The sequence below is a fragment of the Takifugu flavidus genome, chromosome 11 (genome assembly GCF_003711565.1).
Source record: "Takifugu flavidus isolate HTHZ2018 chromosome 11, ASM371156v2, whole genome shotgun sequence".
Classification (NCBI taxonomy): domain Eukaryota; kingdom Metazoa; phylum Chordata; class Actinopteri; order Tetraodontiformes; family Tetraodontidae; genus Takifugu; species Takifugu flavidus.
Genome location: NC_079530.1, coordinates 7,034,194 through 7,060,385, shown reverse-complemented (window position 1 = coordinate 7,060,385; position 26,192 = coordinate 7,034,194). Strand labels below are relative to the sequence as shown.

General features: G+C 42.3%; 2 protein-coding genes across 2 annotated transcripts; one reads left to right on the top strand and one right to left on the bottom strand.

Annotated features, from left to right (window-relative positions):
- Positions 1 to 178: 178 nt before the first annotated feature.
- On the bottom strand, positions 179 to 1,804 carry ciao2b (cytosolic iron-sulfur assembly component 2B). The gene is made up of 5 exons (XM_057046663.1): positions 1,549 to 1,804; positions 1,100 to 1,179; positions 874 to 999; positions 758 to 803; positions 179 to 676 (listed from the first exon to the last, which is right to left on the bottom strand). The coding sequence occupies exons 1-5, from the start codon at positions 1,673 to 1,675 to the stop codon at positions 576 to 578; spliced, it is 480 nt and encodes a 159-aa protein (XP_056902643.1). The 5' UTR covers positions 1,676 to 1,804; the 3' UTR covers positions 179 to 575.
- LOC130533356 (contactin-associated protein-like 4) lies at positions 1,715 to 26,142 on the top strand. Its single transcript, XM_057046657.1, has 25 exons — positions 1,715 to 1,837; positions 10,068 to 10,323; positions 13,134 to 13,244; positions 14,420 to 14,613; positions 15,864 to 16,011; positions 16,186 to 16,389; positions 17,819 to 17,994; positions 18,095 to 18,241; positions 18,671 to 18,938; positions 19,015 to 19,164; positions 19,234 to 19,405; positions 19,891 to 19,997; positions 20,114 to 20,233; positions 20,350 to 20,550; positions 20,792 to 20,954; positions 21,056 to 21,183; positions 21,287 to 21,457; positions 21,829 to 22,047; positions 22,615 to 22,854; positions 23,210 to 23,398; positions 23,831 to 23,964; positions 24,179 to 24,266; positions 24,744 to 24,956; positions 25,119 to 25,190; positions 25,384 to 26,142. Exons 2-25 carry the CDS (start codon positions 10,239 to 10,241, stop codon positions 25,626 to 25,628), a joined length of 3,945 nt encoding a protein of 1,314 aa, XP_056902637.1. The 5' UTR covers positions 1,715 to 1,837; positions 10,068 to 10,238; the 3' UTR covers positions 25,629 to 26,142.
- The last annotated feature ends 50 nt before the right edge of the window (positions 26,143 to 26,192 follow it).

Genomic DNA, 26,192 nt, shown 5'->3' with positions numbered 1-26,192 from the left:
CCAGATGTGCAACAAGATGAAAACAATCCTTGTCAGATTTGCCAAACAGGAGGTGCAGCAGACACGCGCGGTAAATATTTATCCCCCCCACCATGTGTTCATCCTCTGCGGGGTCACACTACTTACACAAGTCGTTTAATTTTACTGCTGGAGTAATCCAACAATGTGTGCACCATGCTCAGAGTTGGATCAATATTTTATTACAGTGCCATTTCCTCGGAATTTTGCCAAATTAAATCAACAAAAACTTCCTTTTATCCAAGCATCAAGGGCGGCGGCGCCCCCTGCTGGACTCACACACGCATTACATTGAGCTTGGGTCATCAATGAACGTCATGAATAATGAGATATTTTTGGTATATCGATTAATTTAAATATACCAAATCATATCCTGTGTTTTAAGGCATAATGTCATTAATAGTGATCACGCATAAACTTGTTACAGCTCAAACCTCGACTTATTCATTTTTTCCATGAACTACTGCATCATGTCAAATGCACGTTACTTTCTTTACAGACACATAAACACGTCTGCTGCATGAAAAAAAGAGCTTCTGAACAAAATATATTAGAGTTCAATGGCTTCTGATGCTCAGACACTGGTTGACCACCTCCAGCAGCGAGGAGTTCTCCAAAGCAGCTGCCACTCTCTCTTTGTCTGCCAGCTGTTTGTTCACTGCAGATTAACAAAGGAAACCAATTACATACATCACAGTCCTTCAAACATTCATATCTTATCACATACATGTTCACCTACCTGCTTCCTCGGAAGCGTGCGTCCCAGGAGTGATGTGAACATCAATCTGAGAGCAGACAGAAAAAAGAAAGCTCAAAGATGGGTAGTAGGTTGAAAAATATGTCGCGTTTTCATACCTTGAACCTGCTCGGTAGACAACGGAGCAGCTTGACTTTGATGGACAGGCCGATGAGCGTGGCCATGCTGCAGTGGGGGATGGTGGGTGTGAACTCAATGTCCACGGTGCTCTCGCTATCATTGACCTGCAAACCAAGCACTCAAGTTTAGTCAGAGGACTTGGAAGTGAGGGAACCGGCCATTTATTTAGTGTGCATCTGACAGAGGGGTAGAGGAGCTGCCTACTTTCACTCGCACTTGCTCCACGACGTTGAGCTCCTCCAGAGAAAGAGGATGTTCTGGGTCGTTGATGGTTCTGATCAGATGTAACATCAGTTAAAGAAGAGCTTTACTTCAGCGTTTTGGGATCAAAGAACAGAAAACCACCATTATACGATATAAACAATTTAATTTAGCTACCCATGAGTTGTAGACGATAAACCAGACACTTAGTGGCTACAGTATATATTGAAAATGGGCGACGAACAGTGAAATGAGACGATGGCGTAGTTATATTTTTACGTTCATTTGTTTTATCTCAAAAACTATTATAAGGTATTTGTTTCAAATATAGATCCGTCCAAACCTATACGTACGCGAACGGTCCTATTATCTGTTGAACTTAGATTGAAGGAGCATGTCTGATGTTTGTAGGTAGAACCGGCCCGAATAGACTCAAAACAAACACAGGATATCAAATATTTCTCTGTCGTCAATGGGATCATGGACGTTTTCATCCTCATCCGTCGCTGTCAGCAGTCTCTCCCCAGTCCGCTGGAATATTATCGGGTTCGCGTTCTCCAAATGAGTCCCCCCAGACATTCTGACCACTTTGTTCTGTTTAAATGCTAATGAAAAGCAAAAAATCAACAACCGCTTCAGACGCTGCGCAGTCAACTTTAGCCAATATGAAAACCACTTCCTGAAAAACAACGGAAAGAGAAGCAGTCCAAAAAGGACCGCGAAGCTCGCCTTAAAGATAAAGTACAAGTTTGAAAATGTATCATCCACAATTGCTTTAAAACAATTTACGAATATCGACTTGAGTTTTTTCCTAGGTTTTTACCTTTAAATGTTTAGTTATTAAATGTTAGCTTTCTTACCTAGCTTTACTTACCTGCTCTGTTTAGCAACTATTTTCTGTCCTTTGCACATGCTACCTTCTGATCATTATTAATTGTTGGTGTCTAACATTACATTGTTTTATCTCATTGGAAAAAGTCTGTCACATTTGGACAGGAATTGGTGAAACATTCACAATCACTCCTGCCTCCTATTCCTTCAGTACAATTATCTAATTCAAGTACTCATGTGAATTATAAAATTTCTAAAAGAGGTCAAACTGAACTATTAAATGGGATTAACACATAATGAGATGAGAAGGCGTCTACACAGATGTTAGATTTTAAATTCCAAAATATATCTTCCCTCTAGCAAACAGCTCAATTTAATTTCTTTGACCATGTTTCAGATGTCCCCACACTTGTCTATTACTATATATTTTACTTCTATATTGACCAGAATCAATAGTCTATTGTGTCAGAGAGAGAGAGCAAGATCTCTATTAAGATAAGCATGAGTGAATGCAGGTTTAAGAGCTGAGCAGCATGTTTCCAGACATTAATGGGAAGTCATTCAGACCAGGCTGAACTAGAGCAGGGTGGAAGATAAGCATCAAACAGGATGAATAACACCCCAACCATCTGCTTTGTTTTCAAAAACACTGTCCCTCTGGGTAGTTTAGTGTGTGGACCCAATAACAAGGGGTGCTTTATAGCTTTTCCCTGTGTTTACATCAAAAAAGCAATAGGTGATGATCTCCACAGCCCATCTGAGGTAGGTTTCAGGAGCCCCGTTACAGGTTCTGTAGGAACCAGTTTACAGGTCAGTTAATAAATCCGGTCTGGTCAAAAATTTGCAGCTCAAATGATAGGTTTATGTTTTTGTTTTAACAATTTGTGAAAGGCTTCCAGAGAGAGGGTGACTTGTTTGGAGCTGACAACCTTGCAGTCTGCATCTTCTCCTGATTAACTTATTTACACCCACCTGTTCTGCCTCGTCTGTGCCCCTCGACCAAACCAAGTTGGCCTCTTAAACAATTTGCATTGCAATTTCCACTTGGTGCTCGAGTGCACGTTGACATGTACTGTAGGAGCCTCTCAGTCACTGTAATTACTGGTACTGTTTCACTGGAAACATACAACAATCCCCTTTTCAAATATAAAAAAAAACACTCATTTGTGACTTGAGCAAACTAACCCATGGCAACAGTAAATAAACGTAAATTAACATACGGCTAACTCTCTCTAGCATTTAGCATCACGTATCACTGTGCTTTTATTATATGCACAAAGTGTATATGATGTCAAAGTCAAGAGCTATTTTATGCATATTTATGCTCACCTTAGCCCCCCTTTCTGCCTTGTTTACTTGCAGGGTGGGTAATATTTATATTTATATTTACTGACACTGTGGAAAATGTTGCATAATCCTTCTGTGACATCCAGCTGAGCTCATAAGAAAGAATTCATAATTATGTGGAAATGATCTTCCAGGGCAAAATAACCTTTCACACAGTAACTCTTTCCGAGGGCAAACTGATCTGATAAAATCTGACACTTCTGCAAAATGCAGCAGAGTAATAAAGAAGCATCTATTAAAAATGTAAGAGGGCTTTTGACGGCAGATAATAAAGCCACTGCACAAATCCTAATGTGTTTTTAACATATACAGCACACACACACACACACACACACATATGTGTTAATATTTAATAATTAAAAACTAAGAAGTGCCAAAAAAAATGAATTTTACTCTTTTGTTTTTGCAGATAAATTAACTTATTTCTGCTTCTCCCACATCCAGGACATTCGGGTTTATTAAGCACTTCTCATATTATAATTTCAACTGCAATTTATGCACATTTACGCACATTTTCTCAAAATTTCTCAGTAGTTTTGACTGGGATCCGGGGAGCATAATTCCGTGTCATCTCATGAAAGTGTGGGATGATAATATGACAGTAAAATATCTTGAATCCTTGAATTTAAATTGAATACTTTTAATACAGGGTGATTCTATTGTGATTGTACATTGAAGTGTGAATATTTAATTGGTTCCGAGAGGTTAAACTAGTGGGTGTATAACTTTATAAAATTACAAAGTAACACTAACAGAAGGCAAAAAGGATCCATTCTCAGAAACATGAAATGCTTTGTTTCCCAAAGAAAATACATGCAGAGGAGGCAAGCTGGAGAGAGACCAAAGCTAAACATGCAGGAACCATTTTGGTGATTCGGATGTTTCAATGCATGTGAGTGGTGAGTGTGAGTTGTCGCATCAGTCTGTGCGCTCTCAGGACTTGGCTCGCAGCCAGTAAAAAATGCTAAGCTTGTGCATGAAACAGCCCACCTTTAGCTCTGCATTTAAAATTAAACAGAATATGAAATATTGAATATAATGAGCACACCAAGCCAGCACTGAAAATAGAGGTTTTCTGTGGGCAGCACAATTAGTTCAGGGATGAAGGTTATGAAGCTACATTATCCAAACCCAAGAATTTTAATAAGTTGTCATTTTGACACTGTTTTTCTTTACATTCATTTATTTACTGCTCTGTTGCTGTATTTCTCCTTTCTTCAAAATGTTACCTCTTATACTCCCTGCAGAGGTGTGGATGAAACAGTCCTGCTGGAATTTAATTGCATTTCCATGTGTGCCCTTCTTACACCAGATGCACAATATGAACAATATGGTTGGCAAATTACTCATGCAGAGGGAGCAACAAGGGGCACCAGGTGAATTCTGTGGACATAGATGCATCGTCAACATTTGTTACCTTGTATTGCTGATGTCCTGGAGGAAGGTATCGTGAAGTTAGTCAACTTCGAGGGTAAAAAGACATAAGCTTGTACTTCAGTGGCTCATGAGAATATGTTCTGCATGTGGTAACAGCACTTTTGGAGGTGAACATAAAGCTATGAGGCAACGTGCGAACCGCTACACCCACAGCTTTTAGGTGAGGATCTATTTATGTTCACATCCAAGGTGGATGTTTACCCGCACTTCTGTTCCAACCTGAACTAATAAGACTGCACCTCCACATCTGGTTGTTGCCTACTTGCCTCAGTCTGCCGTTTGTCTGTGATGCTGTACGGATGCAAGCGCAACTGCTGCTGCGTTTTAATGAGATTTTAAAACACCCGGCTGCTCTCCCGCACATGTGCACAAGTAGCTGCTGCTGCTGGTGCAAGGAAATGTGAAAAAAACTGTGAAAGGAACACAAGCACATGGAGAAAAAAACTGCTTTGGCTCCTCTTGATGCGTTAAATTAAAGCACTTGGTTAAATCCATGGTTAAATCTTCAAATAGTCACAGTTAAATCTTTCATTGAAATGCATCAGACAGCACAGGTCACTGTGCAGAGCTGTAAAAATAGACTAATGCATAAAATGAGCATATTTACTGGACAGGGCATTAATATCCCTTAAGCTAATACCAAAAAACACACTCAAAAATTCATGAAATTCATTTATTACTGTTTTAAATTGTTAATCAGACTATCCCGGGTCACCATTTACATGCCACACATCCAATTTGCTTTAAAATCTGCACAGAACTTTTTGAATTCCAGCCCCCTTCAAGTTGTTTTGGTTCATTTGCCCACAAGAATATTTCTCCACACTAATTAGGTAAGCCAAAAAAGTGTGACAGTGAAAGAAAAACACAATTTAAAATCCACTGTAAAGGTTAAATGGGTTTCATGAGCTGCACATCTCAAATCAGGGGAATACAAGGGAGATGACGAATCGGGTTTTTTGTTGTTGTAGACTATTACCTTTCACTGACCTGGAAGATACATTGCAAAGCCTTTCTCCAAGGGGGGTAACGGACATGAAGAATGATGAAAGCTTCCTTCTGACAGGAACCTCTGAATTGTTGGCCTCTCCAACAACCCTGCTATTACTCATCTTCAGGAGCTGCGCGTCACATCTGTTGCAGCCTCAAGGCAGTGAGGGTCATCTCTGATGTTTTACGAACAGAAATGTGGAGCTCAATGAGCTGGACAACATAGAGAATCCATCTTCCACTCAGTCACAGCAGTTTTCCTATTTATTTATTTTTTTTAAATCGCCTACCAGCAAGATTTAATATCAAGGCATAGTTGTCAAGATGACAAACACACCTGTGTGTGTCTGTGGACATGGGTTATGTTTGAGTTCTTTAGGATATCCTTGTGATCGAGAAAACAGCGCGTTTATTTATTAGGTCCAATAATTCGACCATGCGCCCAAGTTTGCAACCTTGCAAATTGCCGTCTCATCATAGCATTGAAACATACTTTTCTGGTCTCATTTTATTATCGAAAATGTTTCAGCTTTCATTTCTTCCTCCACTAATGGAGAACTGCAGGAAGATCTTCTGACTGTTCATTGTGAATGACTTGTGATTCACTATTTAGCTCGATAAATTCCAATAAGGAAATAATGAACCGGATTATGGTTCCTTTCAACGGAGCGCTGAGTCAATTTTCCTTCCCTGACTGTTTGAAAAATATGTTTTGGGGGGCATTTTAGACATGATTCAAAACCTTTTCTCAATAAGGACAGACAAGACTTCAAAACTGAAACCAATCAACTACACAAAGATCAGAAAAAGCTAATAAATTGGCTTCTTTTCAGCAGAACTCTCATTCAGTCAAAACGTATCTGATTTATCCTCCTCTTCCTCCATACACAGCCACAGACAGAGAATCTGGAAGCAGATGGACAAGCACAGATATAATATTGCCCACATTTCATGACCTTAAGTGGTGAGTGCAAGTTACAAATCAAAATATAACCTCCAGAACAAAAAGGAAGACCACAGATGATTTGTGTGTAGTAGATTTCACATATGTAAAATGGATTTTCATATGTGCAAAATATGGATTTCAAATTAACATTTTTTTTAAAAACGTGATCTTATTATGGTAGGATATGGATCATTTTGACCAACACAATTTTGGGCCATTGTCCTCAGTGGAAGGGAGGCTGTGAGAAGCAGGAGCCCAGAGGCCAGGAGCTTCACCTTGTGAAACTGTTGACACTAAATTCAGCTTGTTAGAAATCTTTTCAACAAACTCTTGTTGAGATGCAGAAATCGCTGCGGCTGTACTGCTAATGTGATCTTACACAAGCTGGCATGTGTGTTTGTGGGTGTGTTTCCAGTGTGTGCAAGCTTCACAACATCACAGGAATGTTTATTGGTCAGCAGGCAATGAGTTAAAAGTCGATCCTTCTCTCCCATATGTCACGATCCGCCATCACTGATTTGTAGTACCCAATTATCCTCACGAACACAAAGCTGCTGATGTACCAACAGCCTCGTTGCTATCTTGTGCAGCCATTAGACTAAGTGAAATTGTCAGCGTTTGCAGGCTGCATCTCAAAAGGCAAAAGGCTGAGATGGATGTGAGTTTGGATTCAGGAAGCTGAACATCTTTTGGCTCATCCCAGAGATTAATTAACTAATAAGAGCTTTAAATTTGTTGGCATTGAGGAGAAACTTCAGTTAGAGGTGTTTCATCCACGTTTGGGTTTCAATTAAACAGCCACAGCTGCAGCATTCCAGTGGTTCTGCACAGAATTTATATTTAATACTTGTAATCAGAAATGGAACATGAACCTGTTGCTCCTCTGGCAGGAGATTCCATTATTTGGAATAAGTTGCAATTTTGACTCACACTCTACTCACAATTGGGGATATATTCACAATGTAGACTATTTGAACGTCAAAGTATATAGATTGTCTTATACATTAGGTTCTTTCAAAATAAAAGTATTAAAGAAGCTAAACATTTATACTTTTTTAGTAGTTGTGCCACTTTTGTAAAAAAAAAAAAAAAATTTAAACTTTTTAATCTGTTGGCACCTGTACTGGCTAAGAAGAAGCGTACATAAAAGAACCGTGGGAATGCATGTGGAGGTCTGCAGCATGGACAAGGGCAGGTTTTACTGCCTTCATCAATACGCTGCAGTACCTGTAGAGGAATTGGCTTTTGGAATATTTATAGTGTGGATGTGTTTCAAAGAAAGGAAGAAAAAAAGCACTGGTGCAGAGGTGAAAGATCACTAGGGCGATGGATTTACTGGGCAACTATGAGATACAGGTCAGGCAGAGCAGCATAAATCTTTAAAGCAATTCCACTGAGCAGCTGTTTAGAGATGTATAAGATAAAATGCTAAGCAGAGAAAATGGCAGTTTATCATTGTCCCCTTACTGAGCAGGATTCAGCAGGACGCCACATATTTTAAATCTAAGGGAAAACATGTATCAAGCAGACTGTAACTACATTTTAATTGCAGTTCTTTTCTTTTTTACCTGATTGTAATTTGCTGGGAGGCACAGCAGTGTAAAACTAGAAGCACCTAGAGGATTTAAATCTCTGCGAGGCCCAGCACTTTGTGTGAAATGAAGATTCTTTGCACTGCAGCAAAAATTACTTTTTACTAGTTTTTTGACTTCTTTCCAATTTCCTGCAAATGTTTGTTGAAACCCATCAGCATGTTGGATTGCATTCAAAAATTGTTCTACAGAATAATGACAATAAATAGTGATTTTAATGGGAAACCGTTAGTAAGTGGTGCTGATTTGAACTAAAATGGAGTAGTGGAGCTCTAATCCCAGAAATGTGTACCAATTATTAGAGTGACACCTGTGGATTCTGTCTTACTGTATGTTCAGGGACCTGTTGTGTAGACATGCCTTATCCAGCAAGTCAGCAATGCTGCAAGATCATTACAGCTATCTAAATGATTTAACTTTTTTTTTAAAAAGGCAACCACCTCTCCCTAAATGACACAAAATCATGTAATCAGGCAGCTGGCAGCTGTGGTTGGATACAGAGAAACAGATCAGAGTGAGGTCACACCACCCTCAAAATGGTGGGGAAAAACACCCTTTTCTCATGCAGAAAGGTCTTCCTCAAATATCACATTAGCATGCATTTTTGTGCTGGTAAATTCCTCCCTGCGCCATCACTTAAAGGCAAATTTAAAAGACTGGTGCAGTGTAGAATGGAGGGAGATAATGGTGCTCATTTGTCTGTCATCATCTAGTGAAGACCACATCACCTGGGAGGGAAAAAAAATCCAGTAAAAGTCGGTGGAAATCGGACACAAGGCAGTCATGGGAATGGATGATAAGACATGTTGAAGGAGGGATTTCCTGGAGCAGACCTGGACTGCTGTCAGATTTCATGCTGCATGTGGCAGCCTCACGGGGAGACAAGTGAAGACCAAGATTAGTGGAAAACATTTCTGCTTGCACCATACCAATGTACATTTTAGGGTATATAAAGGAATCTCCATAGAGTAAAACGAGTACACTCCGTACTCTCGACTTTGCCAATCTGTAATTTCATTCTTTTTCTACGGGATAGAAATACAAACATATCATTTTCGGTAAAAGAGCCTGAGGCAATGTAGCAAGCTTACATCTCTCAGGAGTTCCCTTTTTGGCAGGATATCTATCCTCTAACACGTCTTGGTCATCTTGGGCTTTGAAAGTTGCCGTCTGTTCTTCTTACCGAAAAAATAACCTGCTAGCTCTCTTCTCTTTTAATTTGCAGGCCTTCTTGTCCAGAGGTAGAGATTCCTCAGAATCATTTCCCATCATCAATATTTTCTGCATTATTTGTCAGTAGATATCCACGGCAGCTGTGTGCCAGTTGTGGCACAAAAGGAAACAACCCTTTTTCTGTGGTCAATAATGGAAAACAAGAAGAGGTCAATAATGGAAATGAAGCCACTTCTGTAAACACCACGCATTGCTGGATATATACTGGTTTTTGTAGTGTTTGGGGATGATTTTTAATTAAATGCTGCACAGCCACAGTTAGTGGATAAGGTTTTCTAAAGGGGAAATATCTATAGCACAAGTTGCAGGGCAGAAAATAGAAAAATAGAATCGCTGTTAAATGACAGATATCCCTTTCTGCCGCATTCGAGTGCACGATGACAGACTGTGAGTAGAAGCCGAGAGGCTGATGTGACCTGAGATGGATCTCGGTTCAAATCTGTCATCGCAGAAGCAGTGACTTCTCTGCTGAATTTCAGCAGTCTTTCAGCTTTTTATAACAAATAAAGCCCTTTCTATTCATATTGAAAGCTCTCTGTCTAACCCACTCTCCCGCCCAATGTCACCCCCCCTCTCCCTTTCCTTCACTCTGCAGAGTCGCGCCACAGCGAAGGCAGCCAGTTCTGTTGCGACTGCTGTGGAATCAGGCAGATGTCTGAGAGCGCCACCAGTGCTGGAGTTCGGAGTGACTGCGGGATGTGGAATGAGTGAGCAGTGAAGAGGCAGAATATCTGGGTTCGTTCTGCAGCGTTCCTCTCACTTCATCATGGATCTCTGGAGTGAGAAAGTCACAGGGATTATTACGCAGGTCATCCTAGTACTTTTCAGCGCACAGTGGGTGACGCGAGGAGGTTAGTAGCACTTGATTTTTAATTATGAGTGACATGATTACAATATTGGGTGGAGCTCTCTCCATTAGTGTAGTAAATTAATTCATTTAGAGATCCAATTTTTGTGTCACCCTGGAGCGAGGCGTCATGACTTAACTGCAAAAAATGGGTTTTGACCAACGGGGGGCATTTCTCTGCATAATTCAACTCTCTCTAGCAGGAGCAGGGGTGACAATACAGGACATGTGAATAGCCACAATAAAGGAAAGAAATGACATAATGACAAACAGATCTGTTTTTCTTTGGAGAAAAAGTGCAATATATTCAAGTCATTTCTGATGCTGACCTTCCTTCACATTTAAATTGACATTAGGTTAAGGCTGAGCCAAATCTCAGGCTGAAAATCACCTTGATCCTGTAGCAGAACAGCAACACAGCAGATCGCAGAAGCCTTTCAGACAGTGGGAGGTGGGGCAGACTTTTCGCTCGACTCTAAATCCAATTGCAATTCATGTCAGACACTGGTGGTAAAATGAAGTTTTACATTAGGATTAAAGATGAAATGCTTCTTTTGAAATTTCCCTGTTGCCCCACCTGACAAAACAGGCAATATTTTGACTATAGTTTCATGTTATTCATATAGCTGGGTGAACAGAGCAGATGGATGATCACAGTTACAAAGGACAAGTGAGATTTAGATTAATAAATGAAACTAACAGTCCAAAGTTACTGGAATACTTTATTTGTAATTGCAGATAATTCCACTGCTCTGATTAAATGCTGTTTGTGTCATTCCTCACAGCTAGATTTCAGTCGGCACAGAAAAGTACGGTTAAAATATTGGTTTATATGTGTATAGAGAGAGAGATTTTTTAAAAAAAATCACTCCCTCCTCTACTCAACAAGACTTGGCAGTAGCAGCCAGTCCTGCAGTCCATCACTCTGGTGTTTGATCAAGGTCAGTCCCACCTGAGCTCAGTTAAACACACATTTATTCCTCATACAGCCCCGTCATCACCTGAAAAGCCTGTGAAATCTGTCAAATTCCTATGAAGGTGGAGGAATAGTGTGTGTGTGTGTGTGTGTGTGTGTGTGTGTGTGTGTGTGTGTGTGTGTGTGTGTGTGTGTGTGCGTGCGTGCGTGTGTGTGTGTGTGTGTGTGTGTGTGTGTGTGTGACTGCAGCAGAAATCAGGTGTCACTGAGCTGCAACCAACATGCAGTTTGATGTTTATCTATTATTTAAGATGCTGCAGTGCTGCTGAGCAACAAATTAAGTTCCTCAGTGAAAATAAAAATAAGTGAATATTGTGTAGCTCCTGATTTACCTCTCTAAAGAAGCTGGTTTATTCTTTGATCTGACTTTCATTATACAGTATTTTATTTAGGTATTTTAAAGAATTTGATATTTTTTTCATTCAGTGTTTTTGATAAAGTTCCAATTTTTTACACTTTATTCTTTGATGGATGGACGGACGGACGGATGGACTCTGATCTTTGCATGGTTAAATGGTTGAATGAATCGACGGTTTTAGGGATGATTTGCGTTATTCCAAAAAGTTCACTCCATCAAACCCTCCACGGGGCATAAATGAGGACTTCTATCAAAAACAAATGTTGCTGAATGTTTAATATTTGTCAGTCGAGAATCACCAGGCTCAGGTGAGGCTGTTACAGAAGTTTTCCCTGGGAGTTGCCAGGAAAATTCCACATTAATTTGCCTTTTGGAATACCATGCAAATGTACCCTGTTCCTAAACTCCTTTTATCCTTTTTCCCTTGTTTGAGCATTGGTGCCCCAGAGAAAAGGCCTGTGCACTCCTTGGTATCCTTTCAAGGGAAAATGAGAACAAATTCAATCCAAATCTGCACATTCAGGACTGACCTCGGCGTTTCTGGGTCACTGAAGCTGCAGATTTGCAGTGAAATCACGGGTTTTAATATTCTGGTTCATACTGAGGGAGACGTGAATATGGTGGGATGGAGGTGGATGCAATTATAAATCCTTTAAAAAATGCTAATTACCAAGGAGCCATGACCTGAATATCTTAATCATGGCTGCTTATTCAAGCACAGGAGGGTTTCATTAAGCTCATCAGATCAAAATCAAATGCAACTGTTGAAGATGAGTTAAATAGCGGTCACAGAGGTCAACGCGTCGAGAAAAAGAATCACAAGAATAATTACTGGAGCACATTTTGTCCACTGATTCTGTCTTAATGCATTTAACTGTATCATACCTTCCTGGCTCTGAAAATGCATCACAACTAAAGTAAATATGTGAGATGCTGTTCCCAAGGTTGACGGAGAAGCTCCAACAGATCAAACAAAGGATGCAGCTGAGATATAAAAGACAGATCTTTCAACTCCTGTAGACACCTGAGAAAAAACTCTCAGGTATCAATTTGATATTTTATAATCATATATTCCCTTTAGAGAGACAATACGGTGCGTTTCCGTATGGAACTGAAGAGAACAACAACACAACAAACAAACTGGAAACTCCCCTGCTGCTGCTGGGATTCTGGGAAATAAATTAGTGCTACATTAAAATAAATGTTTAAATCAGGGTTTACTAACAAGAATAAAAAGACAATCTATTACTCTTATCAAAAATCTTGGGGAAAAAAGCTCACAAAAATGGACCTGCATCCATTTAACAAGTCGATTTATTCTCCATCCCAGTATAGCAACTGTGTGTGTCCCCTCTGTCCCAGACCATTTATCCTATCCTTTTTAATCATCTATTGATCAAATTGGATTATGAATGTGACCACAAATGCACCTTTTTAGATTTTTTACAGCTGTAAAATGCCTCTGGGTTCTGTTTTTCAGAGGTTTGTCACCGTTCCCTAGTGGGAAACCGTCCCTCGTCCTCCTTCCGGAGCTCCTCGCAGGTTTCTGGGAGCCATGGGCCGGAATTCGCCAAACTTAACCGTAGAGAAGGTGAAGCCATGATGAGTTTATTCGGGGTGACATCCTTCACACATTCAACCATCATGATTACATACATAGCACACAATTTTAAAATATAAAGAAATACATTTATTTGCTTTTACCTGCAGTTTTGATTCTCTACCTCTCTTCCTGACTTTAATTGCTTTATTCCACATTAATAATGCATTATTATGCACTATCCTGGGGTATTTTGACAGTATTTAACAATTGAATTGTATTCTCAAATCAAATCAAATCAATCTTTATTTATATAGCGTCTTATACAATCAAAATTGTTTCAAGGCGCTTTCCAGAATCCCAGGGCCTGACCCCAGACAAGCAACAGTGGCAAGGAAAAACCCTTTAGCCACCCCTTTAACAGGAAGAAACCTTGAGCAGGACCAGGCTCATGTAGGGGGACCCTCCTGCTGATGGGGGGCTGGGTAAAGAGAGAGGAGAGGAGAGGAGAGGAGAGGAGAGGAGAGGAGAGGAGAGGAGAGGAGAGGAGAGGAGAGGAGAGGAAACCATGACCCAGTGGGGTGACAGAGGCCTGTCAGGTGAATTCTAAATGCACCAGATCACTTGTGAATAACTGTGAGCCCATTACCGGTATTGTCACTGGCAATACTTCAGTTTTGGAGGGCTTCGTTGGGCAGCGGTATATTCCCAGTTCAGATTCCAGACACTTCAGCTTGATAACTCTTTCTGATCTTACGGATTCATGGAGACTAGCTGTATTAGAGAACAGCAAAAATGTACCAGATGTAAATCTGAAGCAGGATGGATAAGGTTTTCTCTCTCCCAGCACCATCCTGGAGGAAGTGTTCTGCTCCTCAAGAAGGCAACATGTGATTTTCATTTTACTTTTTTTTACTCAATATCCCTTAAATATCAGCAGTGTTAGAGAGCCCATGCTCTAAAAGGAACCCTTTTACAGACATCTGAACATTTATATATATTAAAAATGAAACTTTACCATCAAATGATGAACTGGTGAATGCTCATTTACAAAAATCAGCTACTGCAGGTCTTCAGATCACCACTAGATGTACCCAAATCTGGGTCAAAGGACCCTTTAAAAGTCACTTCATTTATAGAGGTTTTAAATATTCTTAAATATTAATCCATATGAACTTCCACTTCCATGAATTACTTCACAGTCTGGTTGTGTATCTGTCCCTCAGGGGCCGGCGGCTGGTCCCCACTGACCTCTGACACGCATCAGTGGTTGGAGGTTGACCTGGGCGAGAGGCTACAAGTAACAGCGGTTTCAACGCAAGGTCGCTACGGCAGCTCCGATTGGCTAACAGTCTACCTGCTGATGTTCAGTGACACCGGACACAACTGGAGACAGTATCGACAGGAAGACAGTGTCAGGGTGAGCAAGTTTTATTAGCGCCACAGTGCACATTTAGTCAGAGGCAAAGCAGAAGGGATTAATGGTAGAAGAAGAAGCACCATAAACAGAATCCCAGAAACAGTCTTAGGGTCTCAAAAAGATGTATATGTGCAACTGTTGGCCACATCAAAGTAAAGCGAGACTAGAGAAGCCGAAAGAGGAGCTGCAGAAATAAAGACGTCAAAGGGAAGTTGTGGGGGAAGAACAAACAAGAAACACTCGTACAAATCGTCTGTTTATCAGTGAGAGAGATGTCGATGGCAGCTTTTAATTTGTGCTGATTAATAAAGGTGAAAAGCAAAAAGTGCATTCAGTTTGAATGAAGATCAAAGGAAAGGATGAAGAAATAGCAGAAGCCCAGAGAGATAAAGTTAGAGAGTAAAAAAGAGAGTGGGAAAGGAAATATATGATGATTTATTGAAATTTATTCAAACCCTGATGAATTTGTATTCTATATATTCTACATTTCAGTTCTTTGTACAGTTTGAGGGCAGTCAGGTGGTACTTTAGTTTGTGGTTGAGACCTTTATTAACCCCCTTGCTTACATTCACACTGTGGTGGGGCTTCGATTTAAAGTGATTCGGAAAATGTCGGGCAGAAGTAAAAGAAAAATCCTCAGGATAAATCCTCACCCTGTTTGGATTCCTGGCACCACGTCTTCAGCCAATCCAGTTTATTCTGGATTACAGGGACCGAAACACTTCTCTCACTTCACATTTTCAGCATTGCACGGCGCTTCTGCCTCTTCTCACCTCCTTCCTCAACATCACCAGGGTGTGAAAGTCAAGCGCAGCTGTTTTCTAACTGGCATCTTCTGCATGAGAGGTTATGGAATATTTTAATCTTAAATGGAGCTAAATGTGAGAAGGTGCATTGATTGAATGAGAATATTGCACAAAAGCTGCTGTATGTGTTAAAAGGGAGGAAAAGTGAGGAAGCCCAAGTGTGAATTCTTTAATTTAAAAAAACTTCAAAATTACAAAGTAGTCATCAAGTAAATCTCATTTTCTCCCTGACTGAGGAGCCCTTCATCAGGTCTCAGTGGTTTATAGCAATGCCCAAGGAAATTAAAACCTGTTTTAAACAGAATTTGAGGAACAGAAAATGATGAGATCTGTGCTGTAGTTCCAGGTTTTGGGTTTCTGTGGTCTCTCTCAGAACTGAGAAGGTTCAGCAAAATACTTGGAACTGGAAAACAGGAAAATTCGTTGTTGCTGTGTCCTTCCAGGCATTTCCAGGGAACAGTAATGCAGACAGCGTCGTCCTGCACAAGCTCCAGCATGCCGTCATCGCCCGCTACATCCGCATCGTCCCACTGGACTGGAATCCCGGTGGTCGCATCGGGCTCAGACTGGAAACATACGGATGTCCTTATGGTTTGTTTGGGCTTCTTCTTCAATTTGTGATTAAAACCTTCATTTCAAGAGATGCTTGATTTGTGAATGAAATAAAAACTTTATGTAATTAAACGAATACAATATATCTAAGGAAATGAAATGAATAAATACAGCAGGTGAAAAAGTCTGAGGTGGGGTTTTCATGTGTTTCAGCGTCCGATGTGGTCGGTTTTGACGGCAGCAGCAGTCTTCTCTACAGCTTGAGTCCGTGGTGGAAGCCTGCGACCACCGACAGCATCTCTCTGAAGTTCAAAACCCTGAGGAACTCCGGGGTACTTCTTCACATGGAGGGACAGAGTGAGAACAGCCTCAGCCTGCAGTTACACGGAGGAAAGCTTCTTCTGCTCCTCCAAAAAGGTGCACTTGCTCAACCCCTGCTGCCCATATCTGTTTTAATTCCTTTAGAATCTTAACTTGTGCAGAGCTAAATAGAGCTTGACTACTCTGCACCTTCAATGCATTCAGGTTTCAGCGGCGTGTTCTAGTCTGGTTTTTTGAGCTTTGAGAGCCCTTTAAGAGAGTTTTCTCCCCTGTGAACCCTTCAGCAGCAGCTACCAGAACACACTTTCAAAACAAATATACAGATACAGATATAGGATCCTGTAGCCTTGCAGATATACATTTATCGTTTACAGCTCTGCTCATAATTGAGCCCACTGTTGTGAAAGGATTCAATATGTTTAGAATGATGGCTCAGTTTCTGTGGTTGCAAAAGAAAGTAAAAGCGTTTTATGTTTCCCCTTTAAACGAATCTACCCCCTGGGGTAACGGGGTGATCTTCCTGGACATGGTCCATCCCATTTTATTAGATGTTCTGACTTAATCTCCTAGGATTTTTTTTTTCTCTTTGTGGACGTTGACAACAGGCCATCCTGGAAACAGTTTGTCATCTCAGCTGTCTGAGTGAATAATTGCCTTTGGTTCAGTCCTGTTGACTCGCCACGCCACCAACTTCTATCCATGCTGATTTATGGGAGGCGGCCTTGATGTGCCGTACATAAATCACTTTGTTTCATTTTCAACGTGACACATTCATGTCTGACAGCGCCTTTAACAGCATAAAGTGAGGGGTGTTATGAGCCGCCCGTTTACTGCTTATTTGCACAGTCAGTAATATTATTTAAATTGAACGCATTTGAGTTTTGTAGCCTCCAGCGGCTCCACCACCATCAACCCAACCACCTGTAGCTCACTGTACTGTTCCACAGCTCATGATAGACTGGGGTAAAATAATTGTTGGACAGAATAGATCTGTTCGGTGCACTTCTTCAAAGGAGATGATATTGTCTGCTTTGTATTGGAATAAATACCTCAGCAAATTAGAGCAAATTCCCTAAAACCAACCTTTTGTTCCAAGATGCGTCTTTGGTGCAATTATGAGTTTGTTGCTGCAGAATAGAGTTTGTCGGCGTTTGACATCTGTCCGTGGATGATTAAACACTTCGCTCTCTCTGACGGTCTGCTCTCTCCTCTCCACTCTTTGTTTACCAAGCGTCTGGCTGACAGATTAATGATGAGTGATAGCTTCTTTCTTTCCTTTCTTTACCTCCTTCTGGCTGGAAAAGTTCATTGTCATTTGTCTTTTATTCTTCTCTCTAGATTCCGTCAATCACACTTTGCTCCTGAGTACAGTGTGTGGAAAAAAATGACTTTACTTGAAATATTAGCTAACTTTGCAGCCATTTGTAGGTGTGCAAACGCTCGATTATTTCACACAGGTAGTTTCCTTCCTGAGTTCCTCCTTTACTCCTTTATTTTCCTTTCATATTCTGCACTCCTCCTGCAGGTGAGCCCTCTTCTCCTGACGGTCGGTATCAAGTGTCTTTGGGCAGCCTGTTAGATGACCAGTACTGGCACCACGTCACAATGGAACGCCGCGGCGCTCGGCTCGACCTCACCGTGGACAACAGTGCAGTTTGGGTGCAGATGCCGCATACATACACCCGCTGGGACCATGACCAGGTGTGTTGTTTTGTGCATAGGATCAGCACAATCATAAAAACACCTTTTTGATTTTCACTGTGAGACAAAAAAAATATTGAATAATTTTTCAACCACACAGATGAGTGTGGGAGCAACCCACGCCTTTGGCTCTCAATGGTCAGCAGGGTCATATGGAGGCTTTCATGGCTGTTTGGAAAACCTGAGCTACAATGGGATGAATCTGATAGATCTGGCTAAACGGAAAGTCCCACAGGTCACGGTGAAGGTAATGAGCTTCGTTCTATTTTGTGTTGTTTGAATCAGCAGCACAAAAGAGATGCTGACAAACACAAGAGCAAACCTAGTTCGTTCACCAGCAGCCTCCTTGTGATTATGGCGATATTCAAATTGTAATATAAGGATTTGAATGAGTCTATATTTCCAGTCTCTAATGGCCTGATTGAATGACTTATACGGTCTTGTCATTCTTTGACCTGACCGAGCTGCTTGATGACATTGGTGCCTTCGCGTTTATCGAAGCAAATGTGTCTCTTCTAATCATGCTAATGAGGCTGCGCCCTGAAAGAGGACGTGCCGATGAGATCTCTGCGCATCAGGACGGCACCACACAGCCCTCAAAGGAATTCACATACCCTTTTCTCTCTCTTTAATTTATTCCCTCTGTTTCCTCTCCCGTCTTCTTCGCTACTCTCAGGGAAATGTAACTTTTTCCTGCGCTGAGCCTGTTTTTGTTGCCGTGACCTTCAACGGCCCCAAGAGCTTCCTGTCTTTGCCAGGACCGACGGCGTCTCACTTGATTGGCACGTCAATCAGGCTTCAGTTTCGCACGTGGAACGAGGCAGGACTGCTGCTGACCTTTAATCTTCCAATGCACAGTGGGGCAGTTTGGTTGTACTTGAGCAATGCCAGGCTGCATCTGCTGGTCCACAAGGCTGGCAGGGCACGGCTGGAGCTCAGTGCAGGTCAGATTTTTCTCCCTTAACTTTGAGTGACATCAGGATTTTGTGGGCAGCGTCTATTTTCTTTGTATGACCTCAGGTTCAGCTCTGAATGACGGTCAGTGGCACTCTGTGGCGCTGAACTCCAGAAAAGGACGCCTGACTGTCACTGCAGATGAAGATGAAGGAGGATACGCTCACGCCCGCCCCCCATTTCTCATAGTCACGGGAAGTCAACTTTTCTTCGGTGGTACGTACAAAGAAAAAAAAACCCTCACGCAGGCTTCCTCTCACTGATGTCGTGTCTGCTGTTCCTCAGGTTGTCCTGTTGAAGGGAACCTGCAGGAATGTGAGAACCCTTTCAGCCGCTTCCAGGGCTGCATGCGTCTTCTAGCTGTGGACAGACAATCAGTGGATTTGATCAAGGTGCAGCAGAGGCTGATGGGAAACTACAGCGATCTACAAACTGACACGTGCGGCATCATTGACAGGTGGGATCTGAACTTTTTCACAGTTGTCACACACAATGAGGCTTTTGATCTGTTTTATCTTTCTTTTTCAGAACAGGGTCAATTCATGCGAACGGATAGCGATCAAAGCAATATAACGCAGACAGTGAAATAGATATTCACTTTACCCTCAAGTGGTGGCCCCTGCTGTGTTTCTTTTCTCTTTGGTGCACATGTTAAATCCCACTCCTGTGCATCCCTTCAATGCTGTGACAAGCGAGCAACGACAACACGTGGTGCTCGGAAAGCTAACATGAGATCCAGATATAGGTTTTCCAGGTCATTTTATTCAGCGTTATTATCCTCTGAGCAGCTTGTCTTTAATGAAATGTCAGCCAAGGACCTTTCAGACCTTCCCCACATAAACGCCACCTGCTCGCTTACACCAACACAGTTGTGTTTTTCCTCTCTCTTTATTTCATCCAGAGTTGTTAAAGTGCTGGAACAAATATATTTGATCTATTTAGGTGTTCTCGCAGTCGCTGTGAACATGGAGGCCACTGCAGCCAATCATGGAGCAACTTCCACTGTAATTGCACCAACACAGGCTACAGTGGGGCCACCTGTCACAGCTGTGAGTGCACACACACACACACACACACACACGCACACACACACACACACACACACACACAAACCTCTGCAGTTAGATGTTTTGCTTTATAAGCTGCAATGTTCGTCTCTCTTCAGCGATATACGAACAGTCCTGTGAAGCTTACAAACACAGAGGCAGGAACTCAGGGTACTACTTCATTGACATGGACGGCAGTGGCCCCATCAGACCACAGCTGCTCTACTGCAACATGACAGGTAACAGACACACACCTCCAAACGCTCCCACCATCCAATTCCGTGTGTCAGTCCAGAGTTTCCCCCATTGCGACGCAAAGCAGAACTAAAACAGTGATTTGTTTTCTGTCCACCAGAGGATAAAACTTGGACGGTGGTGGAGCACAATAACACAGAGCCGACCAAAGTCCGCCATCAGCCGGGCACCAATCAGCTCGCCGTTCACTTTGAGTACGCATCTGAGGCGGAGCAGCTTGCGGCCATCATCAGCCAATCAGAACACTGTGAGCAGGAGCTGATTTACCATTGCAGAAGGTCGCGCATCTTCAACTCCCCAGGTAAAATTCATCATTGCGTCAACTGTCAGAATTTCAGGAAGAAACCCTGAGCAGGACCAGGATGAACTGGGCGACGCTGATATTCCTGAGTATCAGACCAATAATATTCTTAATATCTGATTGGTGCTGGTTCCAGTGTAAAGGATGTGGTCGCCGCGTGAACATTGATGGAACTAAACCCTCTGAATCAGGTGTCAGTTAAGAGTTTAAAGTCATTAAAACGTGTGTTTCTCTGTCACAGATGGCCCACCGTTCAGCTGGTGGGTCGGAGGTCCAAATGGAGGACAAGTTCAGACTTATTGGGGTGGAGCTCCACAGGGAAGCCGGCAATGTTCGTGTGGCCTGCAGCAAAACTGTGTGGACCCCAAACACCAGTGCAACTGCGATGCTGACCGTAACGAATGGTAATGGGCATTGTCCTGCACTGCATTTCCTGCATTCTTCCCTTTTTCTTTCTTGATTATTTTGATCATCTCTCCTTCTCCTTCGTGGCTTTATCTTCCAGGGCGAGTGATTCAGGCTTCCTGACCCATAAAGAGACACTCCCTGTCAGATCTCTGGTGCTGGGGGACGTCCATAGGCCTGGCTCTGAAAGCATCTACAGGCTGGGGCCTCTTCAATGCCATGGAGACAGTAAGTCCATCATCGTCTTCAGTCAGTACAAAATGAAGAAAATATACATATTACATTTATCTGCGTATTAATGGGCATTCCCTGACCTTTATTCTGAGTGCAGAAAATATTTGGAATGCAGCATTTTTTGATAAGGAGACCTCTTACCTTCACTTTCCCACATTCCATGGAGAGCTGAGCGCAGACATTTCTTTCCTGTTTAAAACTACCTCCTTCTCCGGAGTCTTCCTGGAAAACTTGGGCATCAAAGACTTCATCCGGATTGAACTCAGCTGTAAGTCATAGCTTAATGTTGTGGCTCATAGTTTAAAGATAAATCCAGTCTTCATTAAGGTGCAAGCATGGAGGATCATCTCAGCATTTAGGGCAGGACCCAGTCGGAGCTCTCCCAGAGATGAGCTGAGGTGTTTTTCACACCTGCTGCAGATGTTCAAAAGAAGACCCGACTGCACTCAAGTGTATTGGTTGTTGACTTCCAGATATCTATCATTTGCCAAGCAACATTTTGAAAAACCTCAGCGGAAGGGAAATTTGGATGATTCCGAGGCTAAAGACATCAGCACACGAAAACACTCCTGCAAAGAGAGGAGGCCTTCTGGCGAGCCATTTTTGTTGAAAACTGTTTTTCTTCTCTCGCTGACGTAGCCCCCCTGGAGGTCCTCTTCTCCTTCGATGTGGGAAATGGACCTTTGGAAGTTCGAGCAAAGTCCAGTGTCCCACTGAATGACAACAGGTGGCATCGCGTCCGCGCCGAACGCAACATCAAGGAGGCGTTACTTCGCCTGGATGAGCTGCCCGCTGCCACCCAGGAGGCCCCCTCAGACGGGCACATTCACCTGCAGCTCAATAGCCAGTTATTCATCGGTGCGTGGTGGCAACGGTGGGGGGAGAATTAGATCGATCCTGCTAAGTTTTGCAGTGTTAATGAAAGTTAATGAAAGTCACTCTCGGGCTGATGCACTCAACTTTAATGCTGAGTCCATTCGCTAAGGTGTTTCTCGCCTGACATCACCTGATGGAAGTTTGCAGTCTTGGAAAGGTTTTTTATCTCATCACGATTGGTTGCCAGTTTGGCACAATTGGGATATTCAACAACGTGAACTCTGAGGACAGTTGAAGGTTGTTGGGTAAATACATTGGAATTAAACTTCTGCTCAGGAAGGGAGGTGTTCTTCTGCTGCCAGACAGAAAAAACAGATGTTCAGATAGAAACTATCAATAGGTGAAAAATCAAGTTGTTAATATATTCTGGTATTATTTAGCATGGCAATTTATATAACTTTTAGGAGTTATATAAATTGGCTTTTGATTAGTTCTACAGAAACAGACCCGCAGAGGTTGGCATGTGTCTGATCTTATTGATATAAAACCTATTGAAAAAATGTTTTCCAGCATTCCGATGGTGTTGCTGTTTGTTGTTTGTGACCTCAGGTGGGACGGCGTCCAGGCAGAAGGGCTTCCGCGGCTGCATTCGCTCTCTGCAGCTAAATGGTGTCACCCTGGACCTGGAGGCGAGAGCAAAGGTCACCCCCGGGGTCCAGGCCGGTTGTCCCGGCTACTGCAGCAGCTACGGCGCACTCTGTCAGAACCGGGGCCGCTGTGTGGAGGGAACCCGCAGCTTTTCCTGCGACTGTGGCCCATCTGCTTATTCTGGAGCCTTCTGTGAGAGAGGTACACGCACACTGGATCCAGTTCATTGTCTCTGTGGACTTGTTGGCCCTGCATCTGCTGGTGCTCAGGGCCTTAAAAGCCACGTCTCATGCAGTCCACAAGGACTCTTAAGCTTAAGTAGACTCTTACCGGTAATATGTGATTCAGACTTCTCAGGAAACCAAAGCAGGCTTTAATAAAGTCAGGGGCTTTCATGCATCACATTTAAACACCTCTTGATAGAAAAACGTTCAGGGTAGCTGAATGTGAATCTGGGCCATCATTGCAAAGCCTCTGACGTGCAAGATGACAATGAATGTCAGATCATGCAGCTACATAATTAGACACTTCATTTTCATGATATTCCTTTCTGAAGAGGTTTCAGCCATCTTCAAGTCAGGGACGTCCCTCAGCTACAGCCTTCATTCTTCTTCCATCCTCTCTGATGGGACACTGAGAGGAGAAAACGTCTCCCTGAGCTTCAGGACCAATCAGAGTCCTGCTCTGCTCCTCTACGTTGGCTCCTACCAAAGAGAGTACCTGGCGCTCCTGCTCAACAAGAATGGTAATAACTCAATTAGTTAAGTTCATTTATAAGTAAAATATTCAATCCGATTGAATATTGTACCATTGTGTACAGCCATTCCATAATAGTCATGTACATTTAGCACATGTTACAGTATTGATTCAATTTCACCACAAAATTCAGCTGCACTTCATGCGAAACGACCAGCTCTCCCCTACATATCAATGTCCTCTGAAACACATTTTCTACAGCGCAAATGAAACAAAACCTTACTGTTTCCTCTGAAAATGAAATTTACGGAATATTTTAGAGTGGCTGGGAATTGTTTCTTCATCATTTAACTTTGTAATTTTGAGCGGTTTGTATCTAAAATGTCTAATTATTTTAGTCGTGGTGGTGGTGTGTGTGTGTGTGTGTGTGTGTGTCTGTCTGTCTGTCTGTCTGTCTGTCTGTCTGTCTGTCTGTCTGTAGAACAGGTGGAGGTTAGATACAGGCTGGACGGCAGTAGAGACGCTGAGATCCTGAGGAGCAAAGTGAGGAACCTCGCCAACGGGCACCTTCATGCTGTTACCATTAACAGATGGGCGGATACTGTGTTTGTGCAGGTACACAGACACACACAAACAGAGTTTCTACAGTTTTAGGGACCAAAAATTGATGAGGATGCTGGAGGCAACTCTTCAGTATTTCTTTCCTTGGTGCTGAGAAAACGTACCACTGAATGCTCTGTAGTCATAAATAAACACAAACACTTTAGTTTTCGACTAAAATGTGTTTACAAATCACACTTTTTTAGCAAAACCAACCATTTTCCTGCAGGTTGACGAGAACGACGGGGAGGACTTCACCCTGACGTCGGATGCAGAATTCAACGCCATTCGGTCCCTGGTTCTTGGAAGAATTCTAGGTCAGCAAAACCAGCAGCAGGAACCCAGAGAAGAGGCACATTCCTTTAATAATGCTGCAGAATCTTTCACCACCACTGTGGGTTTTGAAAAATTCTGGAAGAGAGAGTAAGAAAGTTCTGCACCTTAAGGGCTCTTACCTGGGAACGTATCCAGGTATATGGCTGCTTTGCAGAAAGGAAGAATGCTGCTTATTACAACCAATCGTGACAGGAACTTGGCAGATGCCAGGGCAGGATTTCCCAGGGCAGTGTTTGGCTTCAGTTGGACTCATAAAAAGTTCTAGTGTGAGAGTTTGGTGCCAGCTGTTAGGATTAGTGAACATAGTCTTTATTCAACATCTGTTGGTAAAACACACATTGAAAATATGATAATAGTTAATTATTATGCTCTTAATGAGACCCACCGTATTTCTGACCTCAGAATATTCCAGTCCGAGAAATATCTGATGTTCTCTTGAACTTCCGGTCTCCCTCCAGACTCCACGTTGGACCCAGAGCTGGCTCAGCTCGGCTCTTTGGGTTTCACCGGCTGCCTGTCTTCTGTCCTCTTTAACACCATCAGTCCACTGAAAGCCGCCCTGCTGCACCCCAACACAAGCTCCGTCGCTGTCATAGGCCCACTGACCCGGTCCGTCTGTGGCTCCACTGCAGCCAATCTAAGTGCAGCAGAAACCACACACCACCTTTCAGGTCAGACCAGTGAACCAGGCAGCCAGCCTGCTGCTAAAGCTGATTTCCACTATTTCTCATATTTCCACATCTATATTTTTAAAATATTTTTGCATTCAACTTCTATTTTTTTTCTCTCAATGCTGGACATCTGTACATTTGTGCACTGTCTTTGTGCTGCAGGTCGGTCTGGATCAATAGGAACAGGTCAGCCTCCAGTAAACACCCATAGAAGAGACTCGGTACTGATTGGAGGTACTGCAAACACCACCAGTATCAGTGAACAATATCAATAACGCAGTTTAGAAGGTGTGTTTGTGTGCTACCAAGTCATTATCTCCTCCACTGTTGTTACTGTGAGGTTTTTGTAAGCTCGTTTCAAGCTCCAGTCAGAGAGAGCAGGTAAGCTCCAGCTGCAAGTCAGGAACAGACTGCTCTGTTTTTGCAGGCCTCATATCATCCGTAATCTTTGTCGGGGTGTCTGCGTTGGCCATCACGACCAGAATCATCTACAGGAGAAAAGAGGCGAACCACAGCCGGGCAGTAAATGTGGTCAAATGTGGAGGCAGCTCGGCGCCGGCGTTGAACGGCTCACGGAACAGCCTGAGTGACAACCAGAAAGACCAGATGAGAGGAGAGAGATGCCTCATCGCTGTTTTACAAACACAATCTGGATCAAGGAGAACAATCTGATGCACAAGGACCAGTGTTTGATGCCATTCCTGCCAGAACAAACACTGTGAATACTTATTAAATGTCCACCCAAGCTATGGAAAATTCAGTGACCGACAGGTATTTTCATGGAATTTCACGTTATCGCTGGAGCAAACACATTTAATTACATTCCCAGAATTGTGTACTTGTTTGCAGTTTTTGTACGACCTTTGGGAAAATAAATTTTACTTGTTCACATTGAACATTTATGACTTTGCTGGAAGTGCGTTTGCTTTTTATTCACCATAGTTATGCATGTAGGTTTGAATTGATGATGTAGCTTTTATTGTGAAATGCCAAATATTGCAGCGCATCCTTCCAAATACAATAGTTCCTTTTTGTAGTTGAGAGAATCTTCATTTATTTGTTCTTCAGTAACTTAGGTGTTGTATTTCCTAACCCTTTCTAAAGATCGATGAAGTTTGAAGATGGCTGTAATTTCACTGTAATAAATTTATGTAATATGTTTCATTAAAACATTTAAAGCTTTCAAGCTTTGAAAGTGCAGTTAATTAATGGCCAACAACAGGAATTTAGACAGGC

Coding starts and splice junctions, on each gene's coding strand:
- ciao2b (XM_057046663.1), bottom strand. CDS start 1,675: ATGTCTGGGGGGACTCATTTGGAGAACGCGAACCCGATAATATTCCAG. Junction 1,000..1,099: donor TGGAGCAAGTGCGAGTGAAA/GTAGGCAGCTCC, acceptor CTTGGTTTGCAG/GTCAATGATAGCGAGAGCAC. Junction 804..873: donor GTCTACCGAGCAGGTTCAAG/GTATGAAAACGC, acceptor GTCTGCTCTCAG/ATTGATGTTCACATCACTCC.
- LOC130533356 (XM_057046657.1), top strand. CDS start 10,239: ATGGATCTCTGGAGTGAGAAAGTCACAGGGATTATTACGCAGGTCATC. Junction 10,324..13,133: donor ACAGTGGGTGACGCGAGGAG/GTTAGTAGCACT, acceptor TCTGTTTTTCAG/AGGTTTGTCACCGTTCCCTA. Junction 25,191..25,383: donor AGACTCGGTACTGATTGGAG/GTACTGCAAACA, acceptor CTGTTTTTGCAG/GCCTCATATCATCCGTAATC.